At 41.3% G+C, this 14,590-nt stretch overlaps 2 protein-coding genes across 5 annotated transcripts in view; both read left to right on the top strand.

Moving 5' to 3' along the window:
- The window catches only part of c1s.2 (complement component 1, s subcomponent .2), a 21,149-nt gene extending 16,307 nt beyond the window's left edge, over positions 1-4,842 (top strand). For all 4 annotated transcript variants that reach the window (XM_079691490.1, XM_079691488.1, XM_079691489.1 and 1 more), the window contains 8 exons: positions 1-120; positions 343-536; positions 2,074-2,224; positions 2,782-2,897; positions 2,985-3,066; positions 3,165-3,299; positions 3,402-3,476; positions 3,667-4,842. The exon at positions 1-120 is cut by the window's left edge and continues 6 nt beyond it. In XM_079691490.1, the coding sequence (XP_079547616.1) occupies positions 1-120; positions 343-536; positions 2,074-2,224; positions 2,782-2,897; positions 2,985-3,066; positions 3,165-3,299; positions 3,402-3,476; positions 3,667-4,475 (1,682 nt within the window). In that variant the 3' untranslated portion in view covers positions 4,476-4,842. The remainder of the gene's footprint in view (positions 121-342; positions 537-2,073; positions 2,225-2,781; positions 2,898-2,984; positions 3,067-3,164; positions 3,300-3,401; positions 3,477-3,666) is intronic.
- Positions 4,843-5,290: 448 nt separating this feature from the next.
- Positions 5,291-14,231, top strand: c1r (complement component 1, r subcomponent). The gene is made up of 13 exons (XM_079691486.1): positions 5,291-5,449; positions 5,795-6,008; positions 7,389-7,572; positions 8,700-8,840; positions 9,322-9,527; positions 9,606-9,753; positions 10,593-10,711; positions 10,797-10,875; positions 11,271-11,405; positions 12,655-12,729; positions 12,853-13,055; positions 13,292-13,506; positions 13,689-14,231. Exons 1-13 carry the CDS (start codon positions 5,424-5,426, stop codon positions 14,056-14,058), a joined length of 2,115 nt encoding a protein of 704 aa, XP_079547612.1. The 5' UTR covers positions 5,291-5,423; the 3' UTR covers positions 14,059-14,231.
- The last annotated feature ends 359 nt before the right edge of the window (positions 14,232-14,590 follow it).

Below are 14,590 nucleotides of genomic sequence, written 5' to 3'. Positions count from 1 at the left end.
ACGAATGTTTGAACGAAGAAGACAGCGGATGCACTCAGTTCTGTCACAACTACATCGGAGGATACCACTGCTCCTGTCGCCACGGTTACCACCTGGACGTGGACAAACGCACTTGCACAGGTAGTTCAACTAGTCATGATTAGGATCAGTCAACAGTGTACAAAAACGCAAGTTCAAATCAGTCAGCCGAAACATGAAGCGAAACTGGAGAAATAGAGGAAGCAGGGGAAGGGGAAGAATTCGTGAGAAGGGTCGATTGTGTTTCTGTTTGACTTAATCATTGAACTGATGACGATGATGATGACGATGATGATGATGCTGAACTCTTTATGTTCATCACAGTGGCTTGCGCAGAGGATCTGTCGGGGCTAAAGGTAGGGGAAATCTCCAGCCCCTCGTGGCCGGCTTCATACGCAGAGAATGCACACTGTCAGTACTCTCTGTCTGTGGAGCCCACCCTGCAGCTGGAGCTGCTCTTCAGCCAAGTGTTCGATGTGGAGCAGAGCCCTGATGGGCAGTGCATTGACACACTGAGGGTAGGTGTTCAGCTGAAATATAGAAATAACACATTTTCTCTTTACTGAGCATACAAAGAGAGAGTTCAGAAAAATGTGTTGTAACCGTATTTAAGTCTCATTGTGTTAGTCATTTTTTTTTTTTTTTTGTAGCGATATTTGGATAAACTAGTAATCACATATAGAGAGGCAAAGTCCCACCCATCTACGTCCGACCCATGGGACCTTATTTCGGAAAAATCATTTATTGAAGTCAATGGAGAGAGAAAACTTATCTTTCGGTTGTGTTTGAATTGTGCCACGAATTACACATATGATGTTTGTCAATCTTAAAATTAATATCCATGTCAAAAAAGTCACAGATTGTCGTAAAACTGTTGAAATATAAGACTATGAAAAATACTCAAATAGAAAGACTACAAATCCCAGAACCCCGGTCCCGCATGCTGGCTCTCACGGAACCGACTAACTCCCCTTGTGTGTATGTACAGCTCTCAACATGCCCAGACTTGGAGTGATTTTCACCTCTTTTAATACTTTCCGCCTCGTTCTGAAAGAAAGAAGTGAAATGTGCCAACGTGACGGCCGTCTGGGTGTGTGGTGCGAGATGGGAGATGTAGTTCATTGAGCGGTTTCACACAAAGAAAAGTGTTACCTTTAAATTGACAAACATCATATGTGTAATTCGTGGCACAATTCAAACGGGATCAAAAGATAATCTTTCTCTCGCCATTGACTTCAATACATACTTTTTCATAATACTTCGCCTCTCTATAAGAATTTTTTTAATGGTTTCCTCCTCCCCTGAAAAAATATGAAAACTCAATAATAGTTACATTTTTTTATTTTATTTCATTGTATTATACAAATATGAGCCAAACTAAAAAGGTCTTGAGTTGGCCCTTTTTAAAAGTGTGAGCAAAATGAAATATGTATGAACTTCCACATGATTGTGATACTAGAGCAGGGGTGTCCAAGCTACGGCCCGGGGGCCAAATGCGGGCCGCGGGCCATTTTTAATTGGCCCTCAGCTAATTCCAAAAGTATAAGGAAATATGGCCCACAAATGAAACTTGTGCTTGTCTTGTATTGTACTTCTCAAATATATATGTAAACATGTATGACAATTAAAGTTGAAAACTATTTCTAACCGATCTAAGTTGATAAGAAAAAAGCCCAATAACTTATTTGTGTAACAATCTTGAAATACACCCTTCATATTTCCTCTTATTATAATCAATCTGAGGCTTCTGTTTTAAGGGATGGGCTGCTAACAAAATAAATGAAACCCTCTGGAGAGCTGGGATGTAGGCTGTTGGTTTTCTTAAAGCATTTTCAAGTATCAAAGCATCATTTACCTACATTTGATTGATTTTGCTGACTTATAACTGAACTCATGAGGCAAATTACTTCTCCTCTAACGAGCGGCCCAGCCCTTCCTATATTTTTCTGTACGTGGCCCTCGGTGAAAAAAGTGTGGACACCCCTGCACTAGAGGGAACTGTTCATAGACAGTCAGGTACATTGTGAGACATCACCTGTGTCGTTGTGTTCACAGATTGAGACTCACTCTGAGACTCTGGGGTCGTTCTGCGGGAACACGCCTCCCCCCTCTCCCTTTCTCACTCACTCTCATCGTGTTCAAATCCACTTCATCTCTGATGGCTACGGGACTAACAAAGGCTTCAGTCTGGCCTTCAGGACCAGAGGTACTGCATTCTCCTCACATGAGACACCATAGAGAGGTGCAGGGATCACATGTTTTTGTAGGCAAACTCTGAAGTTAGCATCACAAGGGTTCGCTCGCTAAAAAGCAACGGGATGTTTCCATTGGATTTCACAATATAACTGAAAATAAGATCTGTGGAAAACAAACGTTATGATTCTAACGCGTTGTTTTCAGCACGGTCCTTTCTACATATGTTATACTCATTAGGTCACGTCACCGCCGCTAAGCTAAGGGTGGCTAATGTTTGGAGTGATGACGTTTAGTAGTCTCATTTAGACACTTTGATAGCAACCTTCATTTTCAGACATTCACGAGAGGGAAATTTACAGACGTCATTTACAGACGTTATTTCAGGCGTCTAACCAAAGAGATGTTTAAAAAAAAACTTGAAAGACAGGGCAACCAGAAGTGGTAAAAATGCTGACTAATATCCGTGTTTTAGGACTCATTACTGCACCACCTAATGTTATGAAGTTTGTTATGAAGTTTGTTTGATCACAAAGTATCACAATTGCTCCTTTCACATGTTGATTACAGATAAGGTGTGTCCGGCGGTGGTGACCTCTGACTCCACTGTGACGCCTCAGCAGGCAGAGTATCGTCGGGGGGAAACAGTGACAGCAACTTGTGATCTAGGCTACGTCGCAAATACTGTGAGTGTGCAGAACCTTTTTAATGTATTTAAACGCGATGTATTTATGCCCCTGTTACGCTAATGAAGTCATTCTTTTGCAAAATAGCAAGGCACCCAGGCCCTGATAACACAGTATGAGACGACATGCCAGGACATAGGCGAATGGACTCCCAATTACAAATGTGAACGTGAGTCTGACTATCGGTTCCTTCTTATTTGGAGAATGTATCCTGATTTCTTTTTCTTTTTTCATACTGACACATTCTCTTCATTGGACCACATTTAGCTGTTGATTGCGGTTATCCTGATATCCCAGAAGATGGCATCCTTCAGCTGGTGGAGTCAGATAACACCCAGACAAAGTACAAAGACCAGATCCAGTTTCACTGCAGCTCAAAGTACTACACACTGGAAGGAGATGGTAATTAAATAGATTTAGATTGTTCACATCCATTGTCTGATTGCTTACATAAAAGTGTTCTGGTTTTGTTGTTTCCCCAATCCTCTTTCTTCCATCTTTCAGAAACGTACACCTGCAGCGCCAGTGGTGATTGGTCATCGGGGAGTGGCAACACAGAGATGCCAAAATGCATTGAAGGTACGACTTTCAGTTTGCCACAGATCTTATTTTCTGCTATATTCCAAAACCCAAATTCTTGGGGGGGGGGGGGGGAGCGCTGTGCGATGCTAACTTCCAGGTCGTCCTACAAAAATACAATATTCCTGCACCGCGCTATTAGTTACATTTTTGAATGATGAATCTATTGATGATATTTTGTGTGTTACAGTGTGCGGGAAGCTTGACAGACACATAGCAAGTGCCGGCAGAATTGTCGGAGGTAAGGATGCAACCCTGGGAGAGATACCTTGGCAGCTTCTGATTATGGGTTGGGGCAAAGGAGGAGCGACTCTGATCAGTGACCGATGGGCTGTCACAGCAGCTCATGTGGTGGAAGGTAAGAAGGTAGAAGCTACCCGTGTGTACGGTGGACTGGTAGACGGAGGAACACAGGTTAAATTGCCTAAAGGAGTTCTCTTGGACATTGAGAGGATCATCATTCATCCCAACTACATCCAGGGCATGGCGGACCGCAACAATTTCGACAATGATATTGCTCTTATCAGATTCTCTTCCAGGGTGAATTTGAGCCCAAACCTCCTTCCCGTCTGTCTGCCGCAGTCTAACAGGGGCTTTAGGGACGGTGAACATGGCACGGTGTCAGGCTGGGGGGGGACGGAGACTGCAGCCGTTTCTGAAACCCTGAAATACGCTCATATTAATGTCTACCCCTCTACAGTGTGTCAAAATACACCGGGAACTCCCAAATCCACGGGTCAAGGGATACCTCCCAAACCCATGATGTTCACCCGTAACATGTTCTGTGCTGGATCTGATACAGCGGACAGCTGCAGGAGGGACAGCGGGGGTCCGCTGGTGATGCCCATGGTGCTTGAAGGCAATGAGCCCTACTATCTGACCGGCATTGTGTCCTGGGGAGCCAGCTGTCGTCAGAAGCAGTTCAAGGGTTATTATGTCAAGGTGGAGAATTATGTAGCCTGGATCAAGGAGACAATGGATTCAGTCGAGCAATCCTAGAAGGAGACTACTTTTTTACTAACCTTTATATCGTTATAATCCAAGTCTGATTCAGATCTTAGAATAGACTATACTATTGTAATGGCGTATCAACATTAATAACATTAAGCATGACCTTCTTACTACACTTTTGTATTAAACACATCTGCAAATATACTGCAGAGAGTGTGGGCTTTAACCAACTTCATAACACAATGTATCTTTGTCTTTTAATCAGCTTATACACACTGTCTGTAACTTGACATCCATTCCCTGGAACGCTTCATTATTTCATGATTGAACTGTAAATCAAAATGTTTTTGAGCGCTGTGTGTTTCACTGACACTGAAGTGCTCTCACATGACAAACAATAAAACTTCATAACTCATGTTGTTGCTCTCCTGTTTACATTTTGTATTTCTAGCATAAAGACATACATTCAATGTTCATAGACAACCACAAACCAAATGTCATGTTTCTCTAATTTGATGTGTTTGTTTGTTTCAAAGTATATTATTAACACGATTGTCTTTGACCAGGAGATAGTGTTTGACTAACCTCTAAATGAAACGCCTGGCTTCTGTGTTTGAAGACGCTGAAAAAGACCAGCAGCCCCCTCTAGTGATGGATTCAGGTCTTATGAGGATTTAACATATTGGACCTGAAAGCTACAATTATAATCAGTGTAGTTTTTCTCAATAGATAATAATGTATAGTTCAAAAGCTCTTCCTAATTGTGTATTTCAAATGAACTATTCCCCGCATCGACCCTGTTTTCTACATTTTTTAAATCACGAGCTTGTTTCGATTTTGCCAAAACAAACAAGGCTTATTCCTGGCATTAACGCAGAGAGTTGCTAAACACTGCAAACGACGGGAATTAATGTTTCACTTGAATGTGAGACATTTCCCCAAACGGCAGAGGATCATTTCACTCACGGATAAATCCTTAAATCCTTAAATCCAGCGATGGCGTGGACTTCCTGTATCATCTTGTAAGTTTGGATTTAGTTTTCACCCATTTTTATGTTTCATTGTAATAGTTTTTGTCATTAATGTCTAGGTTGATTCCAAAATTAACTTTGATTACCATCTGTCATTATGGAGCTGCTTTTTTGATCACCTTGTGTTTTATTCTGTATTACCAATATTACAGATACGCAGTGTTTTATAGGTTGTCTGCCTTTCAGTAACTCACATATTAAAGCCTGAACAATATACGCTTGCCACAGTTGTGTTGATTGTGTCACGTTGTTTACTCTTTTCTCTGTTTGCGTTAACTTTGGACCAGCGGTTCAGATGATAACTATCTGATTTAACTCTGTTTGCACTTCATCCAGGTTCCTGTCAGTGTGTGTGTGTGGGGGCCGGCGGCTGCCAGACTCCGAGCCTGCGATGCACGGGGGGGTCCAGTCCCCCCTCTACCCCCAGCCGTACCCCCCCAACCTGCAGCAGCAGTGGGACCTCAGCGTGCCGGAGGGATACCGCATCACACTCACCTTCACACACCTGGACATCGAGGCTACTGCAGGCTGCTTCTACGACTCCCTCTCAGTCAGACATATATTTATTCATTTGTTTATTCCACACATGGCAGTTATTTTAAAGCAAAACATGCACACTTATACTGGTTGTTTTTTTTATAGTACATGGTGGAAAGGAGCAGGGAGAAGAACAGCTTAATTGACCTGCCCCTTCTTACAAAAAAAAAAGAAAGAACCATTATAAAGTAAAATAAAAGCAATATTCTTTCAGTCACAGTCGCTTACAAATACTGAAACAAAACCCCAAATGACCCCTAATTAGACTTTCTTAAAGAATTTCACTTCTTTACACCAACTACACATCTGCTTTAGAGTAGTGCGTGCAAACTGATGCTTATCATTTCATTTCCTCCTATGTTGCTCCTCCTCTGACATGTCCACCTGAGTTGTGGTGTTTGTAGTTTGACCAGTGCTGTGTAATGCAACTCAACACATTTACACATGTACTGTACTTCAGTACAATTTAGATTTACTTAACCTGTGTATTTTCATTTTATGCCATTTTATACTTCGACTCCAATGCATTTCGGAAGCTACATTGATTTGACAGCTGTAGTTACTTACTTTGATAGACACATTAATGCATCAATAATCATAATCCAGTCATTTAATATTCATCATTCTGAAATGGGAAATAACACAACGAGTATATAGTATAGTATATTTTAATGCCAATTTATCTGTTCAGTAAGAATTTTAAATCAGGACTTTTAATCTTTTTTTATAACAGTATTTTTTACAATGTTAGTATTGCTAATTCTTCTTAAATAGTCCATCTGAGTACTTCATCCACCACTCAATGTGACTCGAGTGCCAGTTTGAAAAACCTGACTAAATATTGACAACATTTTTTCTGCCAGAATTAACATACCTTTTCAAGTTCTGCTGATTTCCCCAAATAGGCATTAGAGTATCCCAGTATAATTAACTGCATGATGGGTATCACTAAAATACCTCTGTGAGCCTCCTAGCAAAGCTCTCTGGTAAACGCTTCCTCCCATTTCCCCTTTAATGGTGTCATTTAGATAATTAAACCACTTTCTGTTTTGTGTTCGCTGCCAACCAATTCCCCACATACTAATATCCCCCCAAACAGATGTGAATGTGTTCTTTTTCCAATATACTAAACTACAACTAGTTCTACATATGCCAGGTCAGAATTTTAAAGTCAAGATTTGCATATACTATCTCAAAATAGTTATACAAATCATACAAATGAATTGTGTTGAATTTTGCTCTCCGCTGACCCGACAGAAGAATTGTTTTCTGAGATTTGAACTCTAAATCTAACTTAGACCACTCTTGACTTTGTCTCCTGGTTCGGTGACTCAACAGCAACACTGCAGTAGATTCAGCTGCGCAGTGTATTTTACATGATCTTTTCTTTCAGGTTTTCTACGATAAAGAGGTCCTCGGGAAGTTTTGTGGCCATGAGAACTCAGCTGATGGACATTACCCCGGCAACCAGCCCATCTTGTCTCCAGGCAACAGACTCAGCCTCGTGTTCCAGAGCGACGACAACAACCCGGAGCGCCGCCAGAACGTCGGCTTCTCCGCTCAGTACCAGGCAATAGGTAGCCTAGGAGCCTAATATGTTTGTTTTTGTTATATTATTTGGTTTAGATATATCTTGCAGTATTATTCTGGATACTTGGTGGTGGTATTTAGATGCACTGTAAGTCAAAATAGAGGCAAAGGTAAAGGGGGCGCTCAAAGTTCTTGGCGGACCTACAGACCATACCACATCAATGCTACTACTTTCTAAATTGGTAAACATGGTACGTTCCTCTCTATAGTATCAGTATCTTCCCCAACATGTTGACTGTTGGTGATCAAACCACCTATCTTCTGGTTGTTGGACAACTCTACTTCCTTCTAATCCACAGTCTGTGTTCAACTACTTTCATAAACGGCAAACTAAAGTGATTAAAACCACTGTAAAATATTATGGTTTGTGTCTGGGTTAGATCACTACCTGTCTATTATTAGTGGCAAGTAGAAAAGAGGACATTGAAAACATAACAATTGCCATTACAGGAAGCACACAAGGGGAACTTTGACTTGCAGCTGAGCACAATAAACAACAACAAAAAACACAGAACAATACAACAATAAAATATAATAAGATAGAGTGGTACAGTCCTTAGTGTTGGCAGAACGTAGCATTTACCTTTTGAGCAAATTCAGCATGTTTATTGCACTAGGAAAAAAAAAAAAAAAAGAACATATCAATGGTAACTCTTCCACCACTGATCCTCATCCCTCTAACCCAGGGGTCTCAAACTCAAGGCCCGGGGGCCAAATCCGGCCCGCGACTTCATTTGATGTGGCCCCGCAAGAGCTTGCAAAGACTATAATACGTTTATTTTACGGTTACATGCAATTTTACAGAAGCAGGTTGCCCATAAACTACATGTCCCACAATGCATCTTGTTATGTGACATGCACACTGAAGAAACTTGCAATTATTTGCGCTAGACTTCTGCTTTCAGACGTAGTTAATTACTAAGTTATTATTCTATTCAATAATAATCCAATATAGAGGCAATAATGTAATATAATACATTATTTTATATATATATATATTATATATTTATATAGTTACAACCGGCCCTTTGAGTGCAACCTTTATGCGAATGTGGCCCGTGATGAAATTGAGTTTGACACCCCTGCTCTAACCCAACGTGTCTTTTATCATCAGACATAGACGAGTGTTCTGATCCAGATCCTGAAGACGGCTCAGGTCCGCTCTGCTCTCAGATCTGCCTCAACACCCTCGGCTCGTACCTCTGCTCCTGTCACCACGGATACGAGCTCCGCTCAGACCAGCGCGGCTGTGTGTGTGAGTGTTGAGTATGCAGACTGTGTCCATGAGCTTAAAGTCGTAAGAGGGAAACAACATGTACGCTGCAAACTAAATGTGACTCCTCCAGGTATAGTTTGTATTGTTATCAGCTTTTGATCCAGAACTGCTACAGATGTTAATGGTTACTTCCTCTAGCCCATGCTACACCTTTTACCCAAGTTTAGGGTTAGTAGTTTTGCTGAACTGTCTTAAGTATATCTGCTTAAAGACAAACATACCGAGCGGAAATCATAACCTCCTTTGTGGAGTGAACAAACACTTTTATAAACATTAAATCTAAGTAAATATAGCATTGTTAAAATCCAAACAAGGCGGCAAACAACATGTTCAATTTCATGAATATGATTTGATGGTACGAGTTGGCTAAACAGCGGACGATTGAGCCACTGATGGTGAAGCATGAACAAAGCACCTGAACAAAGCATTTAACATCAATCTCCTTCTTTTGATTTCCCAGTATCCTGCAACGGCGGTATATTTGATGAGCCAGAGGGACACCTGCTGAGTCCAGGATATCCTGACCCCTCGCCTCATGCTCTGTCCTGTCAGTACTTTATTTCTGTAGAATCTGGCTTCACTGTCGCTCTCAACTTCAATGACAACTTCCACATCGAGAGCGTGGACACTGAGCAAGGAACAATCTGTCCCCATCACTGGTTGCAGGTAACGACGAGCAGCCTCCTTACATTTCATATGAATAACTAAACAGATATAATAACTTAGCTGTGTCTTATTTAAAAGGTGACCGTCCCAGACAGCGAGCCCTGGAAGCTGTGTGGAGGGAAGAGTCCAGGTCTGATAGTCACAAGCTCCAACAGCGTCCGGCTGGACTTCCACACTGACGGGGAAGGCCTGAGCAGAGGCTGGAGCCTGGACTACAGCACACACAGTGAGGGGGGGGGAGGAGTGGGAGGAGAAATAAGCAATACAAGTGCTGCAGGGAGGATGTCTTTTTATAGGTGAACCCTGAAATTAGCATGGCCCTGGTTCCATCCACAAAAAGGCACATTTATTTTTCCACTCCATTTTGGACTATTGAGGAAAATAATCAGGATTGCAAACAAATAATTATGACTTTTTGAAATGATTTAATTATTTCACGTTTTGTTAAGCAAGATAATCTTCACAGCTGATCATCACTTCAAATGTGCCAGAAGTAACCCAACTTTTTTTTATTATCACAGATTAAGCTTCACATTTCAAGAGTGGGGTATTTACTTACTTATGTCGCAGCAAAACAAAAGTGAAAATATCGTTTAGCTTAAAGCTTGTTAAAGCTCTCCTATTATACTCTGTTTCATCAACATATGGTCTAAGATATATACAAAACATGTCTCTGAAGTGTTTGCCTCAAAAAACAATTGTAACATCACAACTTGGCCAAATCTGATTATCTCATTTCAGACAGATTTTTAAATATCCTTTAACATTCTGGGGAAAAATATTCATGTATAAAAGACAAGAAAAAGTGGATTTTGCATAATTGGTTACCTTTAACCACAGACTTTCAGACATCTTGCCAAAAAGACATGACCAATAGACTTTGGGATGAAGGAACTGGAAGTGCAAAAAAAAATGCTAACTCATGTCTGGGACCTCGACTCATTCCTGCTCATTCCACTCTATTCATCAAGTGTCAGAATATGTTGGCAGAGAAACAGTGAAATGCATTTCCCTGCTCACTGTATATGCAGTACATGATACATGTCTGCTTGATATCGTTTCCAGGAGTGAAGTGTCCATTTTCTGGTAGTGTGGATCATGGCCGGGTCACCCCCGACCTGAGCGAGTATTTGTACAGAGACTACATCTTTGTGCGCTGCGACCAAGGATACAAACTCATGACGGTTAGATCAAAGCTTTTTTTGTTTCAATGGAGGGCACTTCTCTGTCATTTTGTGTTTTTACAAGTTCCCCTCTTTACTTTTTCAGGATGGTAAGGAGATTGACGGTTTCTCTACCATGTGTCAAAACAACGGACAGTGGCACCTTCCTCTCCCAGAATGCCACAGTACGTTACCTTTAATCTCCGTCAAAACATCCAATTTAACATAAATGGAAACTGATTTTGGATTCAAGCTTCAAGGCTTTTCTTGTCATGTGTGAATAGTTACAGTGTAGATATGACAATGAAAATCTTAGGTCACAGGCTCCTCCAACAGTGCAACACAATAACACAGATACAATAGTGAAAGTGAATGCAATAACATAGAAACAGAATATGATAGAAACTGTGCAGAATAGTCTATATACAGTAATTGGAATATTGATATATGTGTGAGTTGCAAACAGATGAATGTTATGTATGTTCTTTCAAAAGTTCACGTTCCGGATGCATGTGTAGTGTTCTTGACAATTTCCTGTGTTCCTCTATTTGAAGATGTCCTTATTTTGTTTGTCCTGCAGTTATTGATTGTGGAGAACCTGAAGCTCTGCTGAATGGAGGGGTGAACTTCCTGTCTGGATCTCAGAATCAGTACCTTTCTGTTGTTCAGTATCACTGTCATGAACCATTTTACTCTCTCCTTGGAGGCATGAATGGTGAGATATTGACGTGTAATATGCTATCATGTACAGCTTAAGACTGTTCCCAGTTCCCACCATTCATACCAGCCATAACCCTCAGTTAGCAGACTCACACGCAACTTACATGGAACTGATAATGCACTTTGGAGGCAGATTGATTTCTTTACTGCTTTGCATCTTACCAATATTATGTATCTTGCCAAAAGTATTGCTGGGTTGCTGTTTAATGGGATGAATTGACAACTGGAGGACTATTTTAAAGTGTGCCTATTGGTTTTGACAACACAGAAATGAATGGAAATCAATTGAAGAATGGAAATGCATTCAATACAAAATATATTTTAAAACATTTATGTATTTTAAGCAAAGTTAAACCAAATGGGCTGAAAAAAATCAAAGCTACCTTAAACAGTCACCATAAAACAAGCTAGAGAACATTACCTACACTACTAAAAGTTTGAATAAGCTAGAACAATTTTAGTATGTTTCAATTCATGGTATGTCAAGAATACCAGGAAGCTCTACTGCATCAGGTCACATTTTGCAATATGCTACCAGGCATGCTTTTCTGGCTATTTTGAGCCACGATCCTTTGCACAGCGGATATATGAGCAAAAGGATGAAAGTTCAAGCAGCAATTTAAAGAGTATGTCCGACTTGTACGCATACAGCAGGCAACAGTCTGTACATGAGGGCCGCTGCAGTAAATAGGGAAAGTACAAAGTTAACATGCAGTAATTTAGAAGGCAGCCATTGTTTCACAGTCCTTTTAAAGCATCACTGATGGGTGTTGTTGCAGCTGTAGTAATCCAATAAAAGTGGCGTGAGGGACTAAACAAGAGAAAAACATTGTCTGACGTGCAAAAAAGCAGTCTTTCTACTGGTATGCGTTTGACCTCGTATTTGCAAAGGAAACAAGCGAACATATAATTATTTCTAGTCCATATCCAGTATAGTGATTGCGTATGCGGTCAACAAAAATGTGTCCTTCCCCAGCTCACTCCCCCTCCATCTATAACAAAGTGCGCCGGTGAAACCGCAAACGTCACCACCCTAAATCCAATAGACACGCCCACCACCTATAGTGACTCAAAAAATGTGACGTAACAAACACAGAATATACTTTACGTGTGGCTCCTACAGGTGTGTTCAGGGGTTTTCTGTTTCTCCTGTTACCACACACAACAGTGATACTGACACACACTGGAGTACACTTCTACTCAACTCACTGATTTGTCTTTATGACCCTCTCTCTACTCTGCAGTGGTCTTCACCTGTGAGGCCGACAGAAGGTGGAGATCCAACAGCGATATCGTTGTCAGTCCAGCATGCATACCAGGTACTGCTTTTCATTACAAAATAAAAACCTACAACACTTCATCTTAGTTTGAATATGAAGTGTGCACTTGTGTGACACTTTGAACATAAATATATGTACTATAAACCTCTCTTTTCCACTCAGTCTGTGGCCACCCCACAAAGCTCATCGCTGGCTTTCAGAGGATTATTGGAGGCGCTGAAGCTCCAGCCGATACCATCCCTTGGCAGGTGCTCCTGAGGAGTGGAGGAAGAGGAGGAGGCATGGTGATTGCAGACCGCTGGATAATGACGGCAGCTCATAACCTAATGTCTAATGGAAAGCCAATAACAAACGACGCTGTAGAGGTAAGTGTGCATAGGTGGAAGGCAGGGTTTCGCACACAAATACTTTACTTGGGCGGGCCGCATTAACTCCGCTGCGAGGGTCCGGGGAACAGCTCATGAGCGTGCTCCACTAGCACCCCCCCCCACTAAAAACAGTACATAGTTACTGTCCACCATTGTATTGTAGGTGGGGCACTGTGGGTGTTCTCTTTATCCCCAAATGTACATTCATTTCCTGTTATGCTGTCTATTTGCAGATTTTCACGGGACTCACTCATGTTACTTACATGTTGGGACCGCCTGTGCTTGCAGCTTCAATCCACATTCACCCTGAATACAACAACCCCAACCACGTAAACTACAACCATGACATTGCCTTGATAAAAACGCAAGACCCAATCACATTCAACTCCTCCGTTATGCCCATATGTTTGCCAGCAGGGAATGCCACGTACACTGTGGGCGAGTCGGGGTAAAGAAACAACTGGTTTTCATTTCATTATTCAATATAATCCATTTCTTTTGGATTGTTTTTTTATCTGCCTTATTTGATCTTGCTTTTGAAACATCTTTTGTTTTGGTCCCTTGTTGTGCCAACATATGATTCTTCAAAATTGGAGACTTTCTATTCATTACACTTTCTTATTTTTGCAGACTGGTGTCAGGATTTGGCATGACAGAAACTGAGACACACGTTCAGATTTTGTCAAACAAATTAAAGTACGTGAAGATTCCTATGGTGGGGCAGCCGGAATGCAGTAGGTCCATCTCTTTGGAGCAGAGCACTAGGTCCAATGTCCCCGGTCTGACAGATAACATGTTCTGTGCCGGGTTGCCTGAAGGGGGGAAGGACTCCTGCCAAGGGGACAGTGGGGGCCCGTACGCCACGTGGAAGGACCAACGTTTCTGGGCTGCGGGGATCGTCAGCTGGGGGGTCGAGTGCGGGAAGAAGGGAACATATGGAGTCTATACCAGAGTCGCAAATTACATAGATTGGATCAACAAAACCATGCATGAGAACTGAAATGGCCAGTAATTCAAAGACATCCACCATAAAATGACATAAAAAAAACAGCTAAATTTGCTTTTTACATAGTCTTTCTGAGGTGAAATATATGTATTGTCACAGGAAAGCTATAAAACAACATCATACAGTTGTCAAAACGATAAATAAAGTCAATACAGACCTAAATGTGACTTTGCACGTCAGTATCTCGTTTGTTTTTACAGATCTTCTCCCTGTTAAACATAACTAGATAACTGTCCACTTCCACATGCATTTAACCGACTTTGTATTTGTTCCCTATCATACCATACATGCCACTATTGTATATTATAAATTACTCAACTTCTGACTCTTCACAAACTTGGACTTTGTCCTCCTGGGGGTTAAATTCATGGCAGAATGGTACATGCCAAAGGCTGTGTGTCACTAATGCTCCATTGAGACGTTTAGCATTAAACAGCAGCTCCTCAGAGAGCAAAGTGCAAACATGATGGTGTGGACCTGCTGTGTTATTATTTGGTAAGTGTTTTTTTAATTCTGCTAAGTTGTA

Source organism: Notothenia rossii (genome assembly GCF_949606895.1).
Source record: "Notothenia rossii genome assembly, chromosome: 7".
Taxonomy (NCBI): domain Eukaryota; kingdom Metazoa; phylum Chordata; class Actinopteri; order Perciformes; family Nototheniidae; genus Notothenia; species Notothenia rossii.
This window is presented reverse-complemented; position numbering and strand designations above follow the sequence as displayed.